Source organism: Thermobia domestica, chromosome 16 (genome assembly GCF_964235325.1).
Source record: "Thermobia domestica chromosome 16, izTheDome1.hap1.1, whole genome shotgun sequence".
Taxonomy (NCBI): Eukaryota; Metazoa; Arthropoda; class Insecta; order Zygentoma; family Lepismatidae; genus Thermobia; species Thermobia domestica.
This window is the reverse complement of record NC_137469.1, coordinates 16,879,234-16,891,572: the sequence shown is the minus strand read 5'-3', so window position 1 is coordinate 16,891,572 and position 12,339 is coordinate 16,879,234. Positions and strand designations below refer to the sequence as shown.

Below are 12,339 nucleotides of genomic sequence, written 5' to 3'. Positions count from 1 at the left end.
ATGGTATACTTATGTGGAGTCCGAATAGAAGAGTGTGGTTTTGGAGAACGCCTGACAAACATCTATCAACCTATGTAGTACCCAGGCCGGTAGGCAGCCCAAAAATGTAGGGGGGCCCGGCTGAAGTTACCACATTATAGTTCATCACTATATAGTTCATTTGCAAGCCTACCGTGAAAATTTTAGAGGGGGCCCACAAAAATTTAGTGGGGGCCCGGCCCCCTATAGACCCCCCTGGATACGGGCCTGGTAGTACCTACACGGAAATTTCAAGTTGGGACATTATAGGGTGTGGTCACATTTGTCATAGTGAAGGTTTGGAAATTAGAGTTTGTTCTATGTACCAATGCCACAACACAGGGTTGCAAATACATTCTAACAGCTAATTTTCTGCCTATCATCAACACTATACAGGAACTGTTCATACTGCACGGTCTGTAGAGACTGGGTTTACGCCTATAACGTGCAGATAGTGGACTGATCTGCTCTTAGTTCTTAGTCGAGATCAATTGAGGACGATTGGATATTTTGGCACACCGACCTTGTCCCACACAAAAACAGCCAACAATAATACCCTACCCTTGTTGCAGCCCTGCGGGAAAAAACGGGCTTCCACTTACTTTCGCCATTTGATCAGAAGTATATCTGCGAGAGTGGAGCATTCATAAAGATAAAGGAGTTGACCAATCCCATGTTAGACTCCACTATGTGAGATGAACTGCAATTTCAGATGGGTGTCCGGATATTTTTGATCACTTAGTGAATATTAACACAGAGTTCGTAATAGCAAACTGTTGTTTGCTCAGAATACTGTAAATTTTGATAAATCGCTAACTCCGAACAATGAATAAATGAACTTTAAAAATAAAAGCTATCTACTAGAGATATAATAATAATGATAACAGTGATAACAGTAAGCTTTCTAATAAACTACCTGTGCAATAAAGTCATAAGTACAGCTCACAGATGACGAGAAGAACCCTAAAACAGGGGAAGCGGGGAAAGGTCAACAACACGGTCAAGTCCATTTTCAGTTTTTGAGGTGTGGTCTATATTTAAATGTCGTCTGCTACTCCGGGTAGTTATCTGTGTGCTATTCCGTGGTATCATTTGAAACCCCCGTGCGAAAAGTGGGCGAGCCCATACCCACGTCACGCTACTTCTGCTAGGGTTCTTCTCGTTCTCTGTGAGCTGTACTTAGTTCTTGAATAATTCCTCATGCTAATTCTCAACTTATTCTTCTGCTCTAGATCTTATGTTGTCAGTTTGCATTTATACCCTTTTCAACCATAAGGGGAAGTCTGAATACCTATTCCTATTTTACTGACCAGCAGTGCAAATCTGTCTTCAACATTGGGGGGGGGGAGGTTAAACCGTTTCCATAATCTTTTTTTTTTTTTTTTTTTTAAGCCATGTTCAAAATATTTATGAAGTTGAAAAACAATGCTGTGGAGGATCAGAGTTGTTTTCAGCATTGGGAGGCGGGCAGATTTGAGGCTTACTCTGGGGGGAGGGACTCATATTACGGTAGATGAATCTGATTTCTGAGGTGAATTTGTTATATTTTATATTATATATCAGGTGATGTAGATGAGGTAGCAGTCGGACAGAAAACATTATTTCCCCTAAAAAAAAACACATTTCAAATCGGATTATTAGGGGGTCAGTCCCCCAGTTCCAAGATTGAGGGGAATATGTCTTCCCATCCGGCCGGGATTTGCGCCAGTGCTACTGACATAGGGTAATTGGGCTAGATCCAGCCTTTGGACATGTTACTCAGACGTAGACATAGATCATAAAGTACCGAAGTTTGAGTAATTAAAACTTATTTCTTAGGATATTAAACATCTATTAATACAGGGATATTTATCCAAGACTTGAAATTCATTCTCATTTTCAACAGTGAAATACTTACAAGCAGTATTTGTGTCACCGTTGGGAAAAGACAAACAATACCTAACACAATCTGTTACTTAAGTATAATTTGCTACGTACGAGGTGTGTAAGAAAAGTGATGAGACTGGTAACACTGTGTACGAACCGAGAACAATGTTGCCTCCACTTTCACACGGTATTTAAGTTAACCCATGACTCAATACAAGTTCGAATTTGCTCCAGTTGCTACACGATTATTGAGAGCGCCAGAAGTGAAGTTGTGTTTGTGAGATAAGTTTACAAAATGAACCGGCAAAAGTTTGAGTAATATTCTGCGATCAAATTTTATGTAAAGCTTGGCGAATCCACTATTATGACTTAAGAAAAGTTACAAACGGTTTATTAAGATCGTTCCCTATCCAGAGCGTAAGTGCTCATATGACACGAGCCTTTTTAGGACAAGAACATGTTGAAAGACGAACCAACGAGATTGAGGAAATCCAAAATGAAATTGATGCTCATTTGTTTTTCGACAGTCGAGGGATTGTCCATTAGGAATGTATGCCACCAGCTCAAACTACTAATCAAACTTCTTGTCGCGAAATCCTTGAAAGGATGGCATGCGTCAGACCAGGCATTGCACGCATTTGAATCCTACACCACGACAATGCATCACATCACACGGCAGTCTCCATCGATAAATTTTTGGCAGAAAAACATTTCTATAATTCATCAATCCTTTAATCGCCTGATTTCAGTCCCTGTGACTTCTTTTTTTCTCTCCTTTGTTGAGAAACCACTGGAAAGGACGTCATTTTGGTACTTTGGGTAATACTCAGAAGACTGTAACTGACGATTTGAAAGGTATTCTAGCAGAAGCCTTTCAACACTGCTACGAAGAGTGGAAATAACGCCTCAATAGCTGTGTAGCTTCATAAGGGGACTAGTTTGATGGCAGATAACGTTGATTTGTAAAAATAAATAAATAAATAAATAAATAAATAAATAAAAATCATCAGTAAGTCCCATTACTTTTCTAACACACCTCGTATACGACACATAATTAACGATTTCTTTCAGCAAAATGAAAAAATGATAATTATTTCTGGCCTTCTCGAATGGTATACTTTTTAAATCGCCACAAAACATAGTACGTTTCGATTTTCTCGTAATCTACGCATGAGAGTATTCCCACAAGCACGTCAATTTGTTCAGCCGGATATGATCTATCAGCTGATATATTGTGTGTCTCATCTTTGGACCATATTTTAATTAAACAGAATTTTAAAATTTAAGAGTTAATTTACCTTTAGGCTATATCTCATTAACCCTACGTCCACCAAGCTGGGTTAAAATGAAGTAAAATGAAATGTTTCAGTTTCACGTCCCACGAGAAACAATGAAACGAAATCTCTAAGTTTTACTTCCCACAGGCTAAAGGAGACGGTTTCCCACAGGTTTTACTAGGCTAAAGGAGACGGTGATTATGAGAAATGAATGAAATGGTGGAATGAAGAGAGTGGGAAGAAACGGGAGAACGCCGAGAAAACCTCCGCACACGCGGTGTTTGTCCACCATCAACTTCACTAGGCGCGAGCTGGGAACGAACCAGGGACCCGACGCACCAGAGGTGAACGCTGTACCACTGAGCCACCTTGGTCCTGTGGGTTAAAAATTGCCTCACTGAAGTTTTGTGTCAAAAATAATTTAATTTTTATTTACTAGCATTCAATATTTTTAATTTCTAGAAGATAACTCAAAAGTTAAGAAAAAAAAAGTTTTCGTGGTGGACATAAAGTACTTTTCCTTGGTATAACGTGTTACCATACTGTGCATGACGTTATTTCTAGTTAAATTGAAGATTCTGACACTAGGTGTCACTACGGGTACAGCTGACGCAAAGCGTCGTACACCTAAAGACCTGCTGGTTTCAGAGTGATGATATTAAAGGTGGAAACCTTACATACATTAAGGGGTTACGCGTAACACCGCACACCAAGGGGGGGGGGGGGAAGGGCTTTTAAAAAGTCCAACACATAAATCATTATGATATTTTCTGTCCCAGAGAATGTCATATTCTTCTCTGTTGTACTAATTTTAAACTAAGACAACTGAAGCAGGGGCGTCATTTAGGGGGGGCAGGGAGGGGCATTTTCCCCTCTGAGTTTGAGATGTATATAGATTTTATCAATAGAATAGTAGTAAATCAGTGAAAAACGCGACATTTTACTTATATCAAGGGGTCTCCCCCCCCCAAGCAAAATCTGAAATCACGCTCCTGAACTGAAGGCACACAATAAAGAAAACTATTACATTTTCTGGGACTGAAAATAATTATTTATGAGGTAGACATTATTTTAACCCTCCCGTAGTGTGCGGTGTTACGCGTAACCCCCTGGTGTACGTAGGGTTAATAGTACTGTATAGTCGGCAACTTCAGATACTACTTTTCTGCTTACAAAGCATTTTTACGTACATTTTCAACAGAAAAACATGCTGTGAAGTTGTATGATAGTTACCTATGTAATATACTTACCCATTACATCATCATCATCATGGAACTCACTACGGTTACTCACAACAACGCCGCCTACTAGGCCAGACATTGTCAATCTTATCAAACTGAAAAAAAAAACAAGTAAATATTGTAAACAAATACATTAAAAATATCAATAATCATAAATTAATTACGGTATACAGAAGTATAATTAGTAGTAATGCCGTACCGTGAAAACAAGCTTATGTTACCGTGTGTGTGTGTTCACTTTAACTACGTTATGAGAGAGCAGGAATTCATATATCTGGTATGGATTAAAAGCATTGATTAACATGGGCTATAAACACTTTTCATTACATGAGCGACTCAGAGAAACATAATGGCATGCCACATTATCTAACTTTCCAGTAAAGGGGACGTGGTGGCTCAGTGGTACAGCGTTCACCTCCGGTGCTTGGCGTCGCTGGTTCGATCCCAACTCGCGCCGTGTGGACTTTGTGATGGACAAACACCATGCTCGTGGATTTTCTCGGGGTTTTCCCGTTTGCTCCCACTTTCTTCATTCCACCACTTCATTCATTTCTCATCATCACTCTCTCCTTTAGCCTAACCGGCATAATAGTAGGACGTAAAACTGAAATATTTCATTTCATTTTAACTCTCCAATAAAGTGCAAAAAAAAAAAATCAACATTTAGCCTATATAAGGCTTGCCAACCATACGATAATTTATCGTGATATACGTTTGAGTTGATTTTGAGTTTAACGTCCCGTTCAGCACCGAGGCTATATAAGACGTGGACCTACTGATTGACGTAAAATCTAAACCACACGAGCTCTCACCGGTAATCGAACCCGAGTCTCCCACGCCAAAAACGCGTACGCTAACAGCTTAGCCACGAAAGAGCTCATCGTGATATACGATAATGCCCTTGTGATAATAAGTAAACATACAATAATTTTAGAACGCATACCGGTACCTTTTTTTTCACTTATTGAATGTGCAAATACATTGTAGATATGTATTAAATAATTATAAAACATACACATACTGAAGTTTTTAACACTGACTCTCACTAAAATAAATCAATGACAATTTGAGAATTATCAAATTCTTTAAATTCAATTACGTTTACAAGGGTGTGGAACAGGCCCGTAGCCAGCCCAAAAATGTAGAGGGGTCGGCTGAAGTTTGGGGGGGGGGCGATCCAATCATATTATAGTTCATCACCATATTATAGTTCATTTGCAAGCCTACCGTGATAATTTTATATATATATATATATATATATATATATATATATATATATATATATATATATATATATATATATATATATATATATATATATATATAATCTAATATAAATAAAATAAAATTTTTGTTTGTGTGTTTGTCTGTCTGTCTGTGTGCGGCTTGGGGACCAGACGAGTGGACCGAGAGTTACCAAATTTTGGTCAGGGGTACCTTTGTCCAAACCCCAGATCAAGACGAAGCGGTTTTTCAAATTTCGAACCAAGGAGTCTCAGGAGGGCGTTTACCGAGACCGGCCTGGGGTCTGGGTTGACAGTTACCAAATTTTGGTCACGGGTAACTTGGTCCAGTCCCCAGGCCAAGACGAAGCGTTTTTTTAAAAAAAAAAATCGAACCAGGGGGTCTCAGGGGGGCATTTATCGGGACGTAAAAGTAGTAGAAAATAACCGATATTAGTGTCAAATCCATAGTTTTCGCGGTCGCTCAAATGAATGGTGGTACTCCCATAGGCATTGGCTTCGAAATACAGTTCGCATGCAAAGAATGGGTATATTCAGCTATACACATATATATATCCAGTCTATTAAGTAATTCGGAGAAAATGACACAATAGCTGAATGTAAACAACATGTTATAAGTTAAATGCAATTGTACCCATGGAAACTTCATGGGTGTATTAAAGTTCTGAAATCGAGTATTAAAATAATAAATTATGCCTTAAAATATTTTCATGAAGCTTCCAAAATAACTGACTGTTGACCCAATATGTCTTTGACTAAAGTTTCAACAACCACCATATCTTGAATTTGTTGCAATTAAGTATCAAAGAAATATACGAACAACCCTCCGCATGTTGATTCATTTTTTTTTAAGACAAAGTTTCAACAATCTTGTCTCGAATTTGACTCAATGAAATACAGGGTGTGTCAGAAAAAACTTTACAACTTTAAAAACTCCTATTGATTTATTTATTTACCTTACAGACATGGTTTTGGTGTCATTTTGTAGCAAAATACATCAAGTTTTGACTCACGTAGTACACTTGTTCAGAAGCAAGCCACCACGAGCGCTAGCGGCAACTGCAGCAAAGATGGCGGCCTTTACTGGTTACGAGCGTGTTAGCTGTGTGTTTTGGTTTGAAGAATTCAGGTCTGCGACAACTGTGCAATGTAATTTTCGTACAAAGTATGGTAAAGATCGTCCCAGTAGTCCTGCTATAAACGAAAGTAATTAAGAAAGTACTGATTGTTGATTCAGTTTGACTTTGAACAAAGTTTGACAACCATATGTTGAATTTAGTTGTATAAACACCAAAGAAATGTTTGGATAATACTTTGACTGTTGATTCATTTACCTTTCAACAAAGTTTCAACAATCGTGCACTTAATTCAACTGAATTAAATATCAAAGAAGCGTCGTAATGATTCTCCGATTGTTGATTCAATTTATGTTTGGACAAATTTTCAATGATCGTATCTTGACTTTGTTAGAATGAAATATCAAAGAAGTGTGCGGACAATACTCTAGTTGCTCATTCAATTTATTTCTCAACAAAGTCACAACAATTATATTTTAAATTTGTTGGACTAAAATTTCGAAGAAGTATGCGAATAATCCTCTGAGTCATGATTCAATTTATATTTGGACAAAGTTTCAACAACCATAGCTTGAATTTGTTAAAATGAAATATCAAAGATGTGTACGGATAATTGTGTGATTGTTAATTTATTTTTGGAGAAACCATATTTTGAACATGTTGAAATGAAATGGTCAAGAAAGTACTGATTGTTGATTTAATTTGACTTTGAACAAATTTTGTCAACCATGTCTTGAATTTGATTGTATTAAACATCAAAGAAGTGTTTGAATAATCCTTCGACTTTGTTTCAATTTGTAGTTGAACAAAGTTCCAATAACCATGTCTTGAATCTAACTTAGTTAAATATCAAAGAAGTGTGCGTATAATTCTCTAATTGTTCATTCAATTCATTGTTGGACAAAGTTTGAACAATTATGTCTTGAATTTGCTTGAATAAAACATTAAGGGAGTGTGCGGATAATTCTTTGTTTGTTGATTCAATTTATTTTTGGACAAAGTTTCAACAATGGTATCTTGAATTTGTTGCAATGTACCTAGGTAATAACAAAGGAATGTGCAGACAATTCTCTGATTGTCGATTCAATTTATTATTGGACAAAGTTTGAACAATCATGTCTTGAATTTGTTTGAATAAAACATTAAGGGAGTGTGCGGATAATTCTTTGTTTGTTGATTCAATTTATTTTTGGACAAAGTTTCAACAATGGTATCTTGAATTTGTTGCAATGTACCTAGGTAATAACAAAGGAATGTGCAGACAATTCTCTGATTGTCGATTCAATTTATTATTGGACAAAGTTTGAACAATCATGTCTTGAATTTGTTTGAATAAAACATTAAGGGAGTATGCGGATAATTCTCTGTTTGCTGATTCAATTTATTTTTGGACAAAGTTTCGACAATGATATCTTGAATTTGTTGGAATATTAAAAAAAAAGTGAGGATAATTATCTGATTGTTGATTCATTTTTCATACAATTTAGAGAACTATCTCTTAAAATAACTCAACGAAATATAACTGAGTTTAAGAAGTGTACGGAAAGTCTTCTAATTGTAAAATAATTTATCTTTCGAAAAAGTTACACAGGCATCTCCTGAATTTGACCATGTTACCGTTAATATTGCCTCTTTGTTAGAAGACAAAAGATAAGAAACATTTGTATCATTACTTCTACCGACAGCTCACGCTTCAAACCGAGACTTCAATACCTACTGTGTATTAAAGGTGTCCGCATAATTTATCATCAAATAAATGCGTTAATTTGGTATACAGCATAAGACACATATTTTGAATCCTTTTCGAGTACACTTGTAAGGGAGAATTATGAGTAATAAACAGAAATTTGTCTACAGTCAAATCTATGAATAACCATTTACAATCATAATTGCATCCTTTAGATTTGAACAGTATGAATTACTGCCCTCTAATTATTATTGCATCTTTGTTTTGGTTGTATAATGAAAAACAGTCATGTTTACTTAACACATGTGGTTCAACCACTCTGTCGATATGTACGAGAAATATTACACAAACACTTATTTTATGTATATGGAAAGCCATATAAACGCATATACACTAGCACTTCGCGAGCATCACTATAAATCACTTTACACATCGTTAGAATCAAGTAAACATTGGTTCACTTTCTGAAGAACAGAAAACGTTTATAATTATGGACAATATTTTCTAACATTAGAAGAGCTAATTTTGTGAGAGTTGGGAGGTGTAACTTAAGTATGACTAACTCTAAACTCCTGGTACAATATCCCTTAGTGAGTTAGGGCTTTCAAGCTAGGTTGTAGCACTCATGCCTTTGGGGGTGATGTGTGGTCAGCACATCGACTTCCCTCGCTGTTAATGCAGATGTCCTAGAGCGGAGTTCGCTATTTTTTTCTTTCAAGTAGCTGCACTGAATTGTTAGCTCCCCAACTGTATTCACGACACTAGACGGACGCCGAAATATCAATACCATCAGGTGAGCGTGTACGGACACGTATCTTTCCTCTGACTAGACCTGGCACTACCTGACTTCACTCATTTCACGAGAAACTGTACTACAGTGTGACTAAGTGTGACTAACGCTAACCTAAAATAGATAGCCAATGATCAACTTTCGATGGCAAATGACCAAGACAATACACCTTATAGAAAAAGCAATATCCTTACTTGGTGATGGTCAAATTTCAAGAGGAGACCAAGGAAAACTGTTAGTTGTATAAAGTTGAAAAAAAAAAGGATCACTTTTTGCTTCCTAAAATTGTAGACCTTCGAATCCGCTGCTAATCAAATGACAATTAAAGCCTAATTCTTTGCCTGGAAAAGAATTTCCTTCGAGGAAGCTCCTTACATTGCATCACTATGTGATGGTAGATCTAGCACCAATACCTGTTTGTTAAGAATATGAAGACACTTTTCTTAGAGAATGTATATAATGTTATAACGGTAATTACTGAACTCCGAATTAATAAGTTAATTAGTGATTCAAATCAGTCAGAAAATATTTTCTTATCTTCCTTTTGTCCCTACATGATTAACTGTTCCTGTTTACTGATGGGTTGTGTTGTTCATCTACCTCCTTTGTGTTGTTACTAACTTCCTGTCATCGCTATTTACATTAAATAAATTCCCACACACATGTACTTAAAAATTTTCCATTCAACATCTTTTAAATATCATACATTCTACACTGTTGTACAACAGAAGTTTTGTTACCCCTTCGAAGATGAGAAATTTAGAGTCGAAACAACAAGTACGTTTCTCTAAATTTGAGATGAGGCAAGAGACATGACGAATTTCATGTCATTTTCGAGACGAGACATTTCTTTAGTCTCGTGAACAGATACTGACTTACCCAAGTCTTAAACAAGGGCGGATCAAGGGGGGATGATAGCTCCCCCAGGAGAGGGAACTTTCTTATTTTATATATAAATAAAACCCATCCCAGAGTTTGGAGCTCTTAAAAGTAGCTCTAAGTAACAGTATTACAACACACACCCCCAGAAGTCCGTCCTGGATCCATCCCTGGTCTTAAATCTTTAAATACTGTTTTAATGTAACAAAATTCATAGTTCATAAACTATAAATCGATAAAGTGATTTTGCGAATGCAATGAAAGATATTTATCAATGATTACAGATATGAAATTCATTACACAATATACGAGGGTCGTTCAATATATAAGTTTCCCTAAGTTGTAAACAGGAGCGTCATTTAGGGGGGCCAGGAGGGGGCAATTGCGCTCTCCCAAGAGTTTGAGGATACATATACTCTAATCGATTGTCTACTAATATACTTGTACAAAACGTGAGTCTTACGACATTGGTGCTCTTGCTCCCATCCTCAAGCGAAGTCTGAAATGACGCCATTGGTTGTAAAATATTTATTTTATTTTAAGATCCATTTGTAAACTGTGCATACATATATAGGTAGGTCCTTCCTCACCTCTTCACATAATCCCCATTGAAATTCAGGCATTTGTCTTACCATTGGACCAATTTGTCCAAACCCTTTACAAAAAAATCAGGGCTCTAGCTATTCAGCACTTTTCTCACAATCCGATTCACTTCTTCATCTGTTTTGAAATGTTCACCTTGCAACATAGACTTTAACACCAGAAAAAGGTGGAAGTCGGCGCTAAATTGGAAAGTGAAGCAGCCGTTCCCAACTTAAGTCTTCAATTTTGTGTCGTTGTTTGCGTTCTGAGTGGTGGTGGGTGTTATTGTTAAGAAGAAATGACCAGGTCGCTTATTATGACGAATTGCGTTTCCCTGAAGAAGAGTTCAGCTTCGACCTAAACGACCTGCTCTCCTGCAACCGGTGATGAAAAAGTGAAGCGCGTTGTAAGGAGTGCTAAGTAGCCAGAGCCCGGATTTTTTTTGCAAAGGGTTTGGACAAATTGTTGCAACGGTGAGACAAATGCCTGAATGTCAATGGCAATCATGTGAAGAGGTGGAGAAGCACCCATCTACACATGTGTATATACATAGTTCACAAATGTGCCGTAATTTCTTTTTTAAGCTTAGGAAAACATATATTGAACGACCTATGTATTTCAACAATAAAATGGTTTAACTTTGTTATATCAGACCCTTCGTGAACCTCTCGTCACGCGGAAGAATTCTGGTAACTTTTAGATGAAATGAATAAATAGGAGATAAATTTGCAGAACAAAACTAGAAAAACTGTTTTGGAAATCGAGACAAGACGAGGTAATTCTATTTCTCGTCTCGTCTCTTCGCGTGTATAACAAAAAAATAGGAGTTACACAATTGTGCTTAGAAACAACACGAAATTAACCAAAAAAAAAAAAGTTTGGAAAATTGAAAGAGAGATCTCCTTCATGGGTACAGTAAAACCTCGATTGTCCGCGAGTGCCGCATAAAAAAAAAAATAATTCTGCTGCAGTCGCTTTACATAAGTAGTCATTGCGGACTGACACTCCGCGTGCAAATAAGTACTGTATGTTCTAAAACATAAAAATAAATTGAATTGTAAAAAACCAATATTTCCAACAATAGTACACGTCTCGAAGTACAACTCTACTCTGGTAAGCAGAAACCGATTGTTGTAAGGAATGAAAAACGGGAATTGGGAAGAGTGATTTTCTTGGTGATAATTACATTCATTGTTCACTGCAGACTGAGAGTCCGCTTGCGACCACTGGAGGGTTAATTACGAACATAATAATAATAATAATAATAATAATAATAATAATAATAATAATAATAATAATAATAATAATAATAATAATAATAATAATAATAATAATAATCCAAGCCAACAACCGGAAAAATACAATAGGATCTACAGTGCGATGGTCGAAAATTTGACAGATTTATTATGCATCGTAATCCTATAGGCCTTCTCGGAATAAGTGGTAGGCTCTTGCTGTTTTGTTTTGTTTTTACATTCTCTGATCACTGACCTTGATTACCCGAACAATACAAACAATAAAACATAGTTTCTATACTGAAATACTGTGTTTTTTGGTGTTTACTCCTAACTTTTAGACGGAAGCATTTATCGTAGCAGATGCGCTGCCAAAAATCTCATATAATATTCTATGGCATGAAAAGTATATGGTACATTTAAACGGTAGTGTTTTGATAACCA

The 12,339-nt window shown here is 36.7% G+C and overlaps 1 protein-coding gene across 1 annotated transcript in view; it reads right to left on the bottom strand.

Annotated features, from left to right (window-relative positions):
• Positions 1-9,580, bottom strand: part of LOC145672929 (very long chain fatty acid elongase AAEL008004-like) — a 40,829-nt gene extending 31,249 nt beyond the window's left edge. The window contains exons 1-2 of the mRNA XM_081742148.1: positions 9,394-9,580; positions 4,412-4,497 (exon numbers count right to left, since the gene is read on the bottom strand). Of these exons, the coding sequence (XP_081598274.1) occupies positions 4,412-4,481 (70 nt within the window). The 5' untranslated portion in view covers positions 4,482-4,497; positions 9,394-9,580. The remainder of the gene's footprint in view (positions 1-4,411; positions 4,498-9,393) is intronic.
• Positions 9,581-12,339: the final 2,759 nt, after the last annotated feature.